A 7,082-nucleotide genomic window follows, 5' to 3' on the forward strand; every position below is an offset into this window, starting at 1 on the left:
TTTATTAGAGACTGTCTAGTGTTTTAATACACTTGTTCTTAAAGTTTTAACTGGCATCACCCCGCTAAGAAGCCCAAAGCACGTCTCACTCCACAACCATTTTAATCTAAAAAAAAAAAAAATCACAGCTGAGTTTTAATAAATAAGACTCAACAGATGCTAATCAACTTGTTTTTTTTCTCTCATCATTCCCTTTGTTACCCACGTCCCACCTGCAGAGGCTCCATGTCCCACAGTTTGAGAATCATTGTGTTAAAAACATCCCAGCAGAAGCTATTTAAACTACTAAGTACAGCATTCTTCATTAAATAGGTTTTCAAAACTAAGTGGCACTTTTTCTTTCTGCATCTTCTACCTATGCACGCCACTTCAGTGCGCGGTCCTGAGTTGGACCTTCATGTCATAAGGTTTGGGAGTCAGAGTGACCCCATAGACTGGAGTGAAGTCTGGTTCTCCTGCGTCCTCGGGCCAGATGAACTTAAACTTCCTCAGCAGAGTCACAATCATGAGGAAGAGCTCCATACGAGCCAGACCCTCCCCGAGACACACCCGAGGACCTGAGGCATTGAAAAAGACCGCAAAATTATCAAAAACACATTGATTGAACTGGCCATGTCTGTGCTGTTACTCAGCGTGTTTATGCTCATGTACCTGCAGAGAAAGGCATGAAGGCCTCTGGTTTAACAAACTCTCCTTTGTCATCAAGGAAGTTTTCAGGGTTGAATTCATGAGGGAATTTCCACTGTCCCTCCTCGCTGAGCACTGAGGTCAGATTCTCGATGATCATTGTTCCCTGAGGACGAAATCAACCTCAAAACCATTAAGGATGCTCGTCACTTTATTGCCTCTACCTATTTAACCAGTTGGCCCTTACCTTGGGAATGGAATAACCCATCAGCTCTGTGTCTTTAGTGGTGCAGTGGAAGACACTGAGAGGAACAGTGTTGGCAACTCTCTGTATCTCGTGAATCACAGCCTGGATGAAGAGAAGACATTTTCTGTGCTTTATCTGACTCTGAGCAATTTTTAAGTACTTTGACATAAAAACACAACAGAAATTAGAGGCTGCAGACGTGGGGACCTCTCCCTATAAGCCACAGACAGGATGCAGTATTAATGAGATCATTTCAGCTGATGTAACCTTAAAAAATATTCAGACAGGGTCACGTGGACTATCACATGACTCTGGCAGTGCCAAGAAATCTAATCCTATCTAATCTTCACAGTCATGTGATGAAACACTCCTGCCATCACATGGGCGTTAGGTGTAACCCACAACATGTTCAGACATGCAGGCCCTTCATGCAGCCAGAGCTGCATGTTATTGTGTTTGTAAGCCAGGGGTTTGTTAGGGAAAGGGTGTTCCTAACATCCTTCCTACCTATCCTGGTACTTCCTAACTATAGTCTGTAACCAGGACATTATGCAAAACAAGCTTTTAAATTACAATATAATTCTTTCAAAGTAGGCAAACACAACCCTGATGGTTGAGTGCGTATGTTTCTTATAAAATCAGTGGGTTCCTGTGGCTCAGCAGGCAGAGCAGTATGTGTGAATGTTAATAAGGAAGCACGTAAAACGACAGAAAAAAGTGTGAATGGGTGAATGTGGCATGTGGTGCTCCACGAGAGCAGAAAAGCGCTATATAAGAACCAGCCCATTTACCATGTTAGGCTTCCTAAATATTCTGGAGCATGAACCTGACACTCAATGTTTGTGACAGCGCACGACGACAGAGAGGCTACTCTCCCTGTTAGCTGACACTGCTGTAGACCATCAGTCTAATGTTCTGCTTTAAATAAACAGTTACCTGATGTGGAAACATAAAACTTCTTTGTCAACGTCATCACACAGCAGCCTTACTAGATTTTATGCATTAAGATAAAACACGTTTGTGTTTCATGTCTAATGAAAACATTCAAACATCATAGTTCACAGTGTGGAAAAAGGTCATGATGATTCTGCAATATGATTTCGACATGAAACGCTCTTTTTATTATGAGTAGACCAGTTCCAGTCAAACCAGTCCTTTCTACAACAATGGAGGCTCCACGGTTTCCTGAAAAGAAGCTGCTTAAATGCATCACCTAATGTTATTAATGATGACCAAAACTGGTCTGAGTTTTTGTGTCTGTTGCCAATATAAACCAACATAAACTGTTTTGAGAAATGAGGAGATTCAGGCTGATATTTATTCTGTTTTCCACCTACTGCTTGTCCTGGAGCTATCGTCTTATTGTGGACCCTGTGCATGTGTGTGTTCTCTCTTTATGATTACCTGTAGGACTTGCTATGCTGTTTAACAATGCCTGCTAAATAAAAGGCAATTATAAGTAGAAATCTCTCTGATATACAGTACCTGTGTGTAAGGCATCTTGTGTCTGTCCTCAAAACTGGCCCGATACTTCCCTCCCAACACGTCGTCTATCTCCTGCTGACATCTTTCTGTGCAGGAGGGATAACACCACACATTAAATTCCACATTTCAGGTATCTGTAGGTGAGACAAAGGAAGACTACACACAAGTAATGTAACACTAAAGCATTGGGCCCGCAGAGATGGAACCTTCTGTATTCATTCAATTTGTCTTCAACCTTTAATATGAGATGATATTAGTCATATCAAACACCACATCAATCTAATACAAATAATTTGTACCGGTAAGGAATTGAGTTAAGTGGGACTCTCCTTTGTTAAGTTAATATAACGAGCATATAGAATATAGCATGCTGGGACGAGCATGGCCCCTTTTGCTGCTATCGGGTGTGGCTCAGGCTAGATTGCATTATGTGAAGGCTGAAGTACAAGTGAACACCTGGAAAACCTCGAGCAGGACCACAGACACCAATGACAAATAACCATAATATGTCTTATTTACATGTGCAGGTTTACCTTGGATGTGCGGGTAGTTCATAAGGTAAAGGAAAGCAGTAAGGAGGGTGTTGGAGGTGGTGTCAGTCCCAGCAAGGTGAAGATCTAAAGCATTCATAATGAGCTGCTCCTCTGAGAATGAAGACCCATCATCGCCTCTCTAAGAGGGGAATAATGAATATGATAGAAATGCCTTCAGCTCTTTACATTTAAAACAGAATTTTTAACCATCTTGTGAACTAAAACTATACAAATATCTCCTTTTAGAAAAGTGCAGGTTGAATAAACTCAAATAATTTTTATATTTTGTATACTCAAATTAGAGCAGATCTGTTTCTTTTCACACTCACACACCTTCTCCAGTTCATCCAGATAGCAGTCAATAAAATCTCGTGGCTCTCCAGGATCTCTGGTCTTCTTGTGCTCATTGATCAAACCAATTGCAATTTTCTTTGAAGTCTAAAAAGCAAACGTAGTCACTCAAAGTTTGAACAAATTTACATCTTCCTGCTGGTAAAGTGAAAATTGAAATTACCTCTAAATTCTCAAAGGCCTTTTGGAAGGGCAGTGGCAGGTTACGAATTATGGGAAAAGTGTCATAGAGCTGAAAGGAAAGATAAGAGAGTTAAATGAGAGTGGGGGGGGGATGAACACAGAACTTCTGCATCTTAGTTTTGTTATCAGTGGAATTGTCGCCGTAAAACTTCAGCCATGACAGGATTCCTAAGTAAGCACGATTACATGGGAAACATGCTTTTACTCACCATAGCCCACGGTCCATTGGCCATCTTGGTATTCTCAGTGAAGCACTGAACAATCTGTTTGATTAGCGCATCATCATACTCGTAGCGTGTAGAAAACAGGACCTGGCAGATGATGTTGGAGGCCGCATTGTGAAACATAACTTGAGGACTCATGGTTGTACCTGTAGAAGAGATTATTCAACAGAACAGAATTTTACAGGAATGCAAAGGAAACAACAGCAAATGCAACGTCGTTGTGGTCACAGACGGACCTACCAACACTGTCTTCCAAGGTTCTAACGATGTATTTTATCTCTTCATGAATCCTGTCCTCCATCGAGTTCTTCCCCAGACCAAAGTTCCTCAAAGTCATCAAAGAAAAGCGACGATGTTCCCTCCAAATAGAGCCGTAATCGACCAAAATTACTCCTAAAACAGATTTATCAGCACAAAGGGAAACAAGATCATTTACTTTCTGGACTGTGTCATCTTTTATTACGTTCCACATTCATTAAAAGAACTCTATTGTTTACATGGATCGTTCACATGGTCCAGCATGTGTGCTGCACCATTGTGATGAAGAGGAGTATTCTACAAAGAGATAACAGCAAAAGGTGAATTTTCCTAACCCATGTTGTCCCTGCATGCTTATCTCAAACTGGGTGTTTTTCCTCATGCATGCCGTAAATAATAATACACTAAAACTTGAAACCATAGAATCTAGTATATGCTAACGTATATACTGGATTTTTTTAGTTTGTTTTGTTTTATTTATTTAATTTTTCGTTTTGCTGTTTTGGGTACTGATGGTAAAATGTGTGTGAACACAGTGTATCATGTGATAGATAACATCTGTTCTACCTTTCCTCTTGGTGATATCATTAATAAACAAGTCTTGGGGTCGTCCAGCAAAATCAGCAGCCTTAGTCACCATCGCCTCCTTTACGGCCTTCAGCCCATTGATGACTACAGCTGGTTTACGACCGATGAAAATACTGTAGACATCTCCATAAGACTTCCTCAGCTGGGAGGGAACAAAATGACATGTCAGTTTTTGAAATTTATGAACCAGATACTCAGGTGGACATTTCCCTCCAACACGGTTAAACATTTCTGTCCAGTAATTTCAGTTATTCTGTGGAGAGAAATAAGCATCAAATGAACTAATCCTGAACATTTCATGGAGGGATACAGAGGAAGGCCACATATTTACAGTGGGACATGCTTACATTTGTGGATCTGTGCAAAGTTGGCAGCGTGAAATTTGTCTCAAGACTCCACGTGACGACGTGACTGATCAGATGATTCGTGCACGTGCATTTCAGGTTTTCTAAGCAAGTGAGAGTGAAGTAACGTGTAGTTTTAGAAATATGTGTATGCACAAACAACTTTTTGAAGGAGAACGTTATCCAATTCCTGAAGCTGAAATTAATAAATTAAGTTATAAATCAGTTATTATACATCTGTATTTATTCAGGTCTGGGCATACACATTTGTAAAATAGTTTGACGCGGTGTAAAATTGCTTTGTATTTGTGTGAGGATAGAAGCACGCATTACACACTGCACACATTTATTAACTTTACGCTTGCAGAGCATGCCATATGCATTTGTTAAAGACACATTTCTCTCTGTAGTTTGATGACCTGCAGCGAAACAAAAAACGATATACAGCATAAGCAAACGTTAGCAGTGATGAGACCAAAGGATTTCAGCGTTTCACTCGCATTTTGTAAGATGTTGATGTTGGTCAGTTTTAAAAACGGAGCAGTGTGTCTGATTTGTAGAGATGCATGTGGTTCTTTTCTCATGTAGCACTGTCACATGACATTTCTTAAACGATAAGCTGAAGATTGATCCATATACAGTGATGATTGCAGGGGGTTTAAACTATGCTAAACTATCTTGTAATCACATAAGGAGCTCACTATAGTGTAAGAACTTTGGATTTTAAAGGTGTTTCCTTTTACAGCCACAAGCATTGGTATTGTCTTTAACAGCACAGTCAGGAAAAGCACACTAATGTTTTAGTAGCTAAACATTTAGACCCAGTTAGTACTAATAATAGTAATAGGATAAAAAAATATTATAAAATATTATAGAAATTTTTATTTTATTGAATGTTTTTTCTTACCTTCTCAAAGTCCTTTAAGGGGTTCTCCAAACTCAACTGCAAAGTGTTCCCCACCAGGGGAAGGCCTGGGGGGCCTGGTGGGAAGTTCTTCGGCCTCTTGGATTTGAGTTGAATAATAAGAAATAAAAGGCAGAGGCATAGCAATGCAATTGAAACAAACATGGTGAGACGATTTGGACTGCACTATGAAAAAGTATTAGTTATTACTGATCTCTGGCTCTCTTCCACAGCATTGACTTGAAATGAGAGGAGTAGCTGGCAGACCCACATTTAAATATGTAGCTCAGCCGGCCCTCTTCTACCTACACACCTTGAGATTTGTGTGAAAGGTGAAACACAGCGTGATAAAAACAGAGCACATTGCTCCACCACCTTTAGCGTAATATGACAGGCTACTGTACAGTGGTATCAGATTTCCTTAAATATCACATAGTGTCAGGCATTTTTCTGTGTTTCATTTTCTTCCATTGTTAATAAAACACATTTCAATACGAAGGTCCTCATTTCTATGTGAAGAAGAAAGTGGAAGTAAACTGGGTAAACTGACTAATCTACAAGAATTTGCTGTGACTTGTAAAGATCTGAAAGAAAAGAGTGAAGGAGTCAGAATTTCCAGGTAAAAAATGAGCTGAACGTGCTCAAACAGCAGGAAACCCTCACATAAGATCATAAACTAAATAAACTTTAATCTTAATCTATCTCCTCCTGACATTGTTCTGTTAGAACAGGACAACACAAACACTTTGCAGTACACCATAACCAGCGATATAACTATGATTTTAGAAAAGTAACTTCGTAGGCATACAACATTTGATATACACTATATGGACAAGTATTTGACCACAATGCTTAATATTTGAATTCAGGTGTTTTCAGTGTCTTTGCCACAGATGTAACAAATTAAGCACGTAGCCATGCAATGTGCCTTAAGAACATCTGTGAAAGAATGAGTTGTTACACAGAGCGCAGTGAATCAGAGTGTGGTACTCCAATCAACTGAAGTCAGCCACAAAGTGACAGACCATATTAAGTTACAGTGGGTTTGCTGAATGCGGAGGCACACAGTGTCATGAACCGCTGTGTGGCAGGCAGGAGTTGGACCCAAAATGCAGGACTCACAGACTCAGGGGATGAACACAAAGTCACAGCTTTATTGGCTGGCAAGAAAAACATACAAACTAAACTAAACTGGGAAACAACAAACTAAAACTCACAGTGAGACACAGGGAGATCCACACAGCATGAGGGACGACGCGACACTGACTCAGAGATACACAGAAAACAAAAGCAGAGCACAGCAAACACCGGAGCCCAAGAAAACAGCCCAAACACAGC

The 7,082-nt window shown here is 40.1% G+C and overlaps 1 protein-coding gene across 1 annotated transcript; it reads right to left on the reverse strand.

The window, feature by feature from the left end:
* On the reverse strand, positions 1-6,041 carry LOC146382228 (cytochrome P450 2J6-like). The gene is made up of 11 exons (XM_084932706.1): positions 5,748-6,041; positions 4,476-4,638; positions 3,891-4,043; positions 3,636-3,796; positions 3,407-3,475; positions 3,226-3,330; positions 2,893-3,031; positions 2,360-2,445; positions 875-976; positions 652-793; positions 1-557 (listed from the first exon to the last, which is right to left on the reverse strand). Exons 1-11 carry the CDS (start codon positions 5,907-5,909, stop codon positions 370-372), a joined length of 1,470 nt encoding a protein of 489 aa, XP_084788832.1. The 5' UTR covers positions 5,910-6,041; the 3' UTR covers positions 1-369.
* Positions 6,042-7,082: the final 1,041 nt, after the last annotated feature.

This window comes from Perissodus microlepis, chromosome 7, assembly GCF_051167445.1.
Source record: "Perissodus microlepis isolate ML-2025 ecotype Zambia chromosome 7, ASM5116744v1, whole genome shotgun sequence".
In the NCBI taxonomy this organism is placed as follows: domain Eukaryota; kingdom Metazoa; phylum Chordata; class Actinopteri; order Cichliformes; family Cichlidae; genus Perissodus; species Perissodus microlepis.

Excerpts from the sequence above, each read along its gene's own strand:
- LOC146382228 (XM_084932706.1), bottom strand. The coding sequence starts at position 5,909 with ATGTTTGTTTCAATTGCATTGCTATGCCTCTGCCTTTTATTTCTTATT. Across the intron at positions 3,331-3,406 it reads AGGCCTTTGAGAATTTAGAG|ACTTCAAAGAAAATTGCAAT; the intron begins GTAATTTCAATT and ends TTTGCTTTTTAG. Across the intron at positions 2,446-2,892 it reads GAACTACCCGCACATCCAAG|AAAGATGTCAGCAGGAGATA; the intron begins GTAAACCTGCAC and ends CCTCCTGCACAG.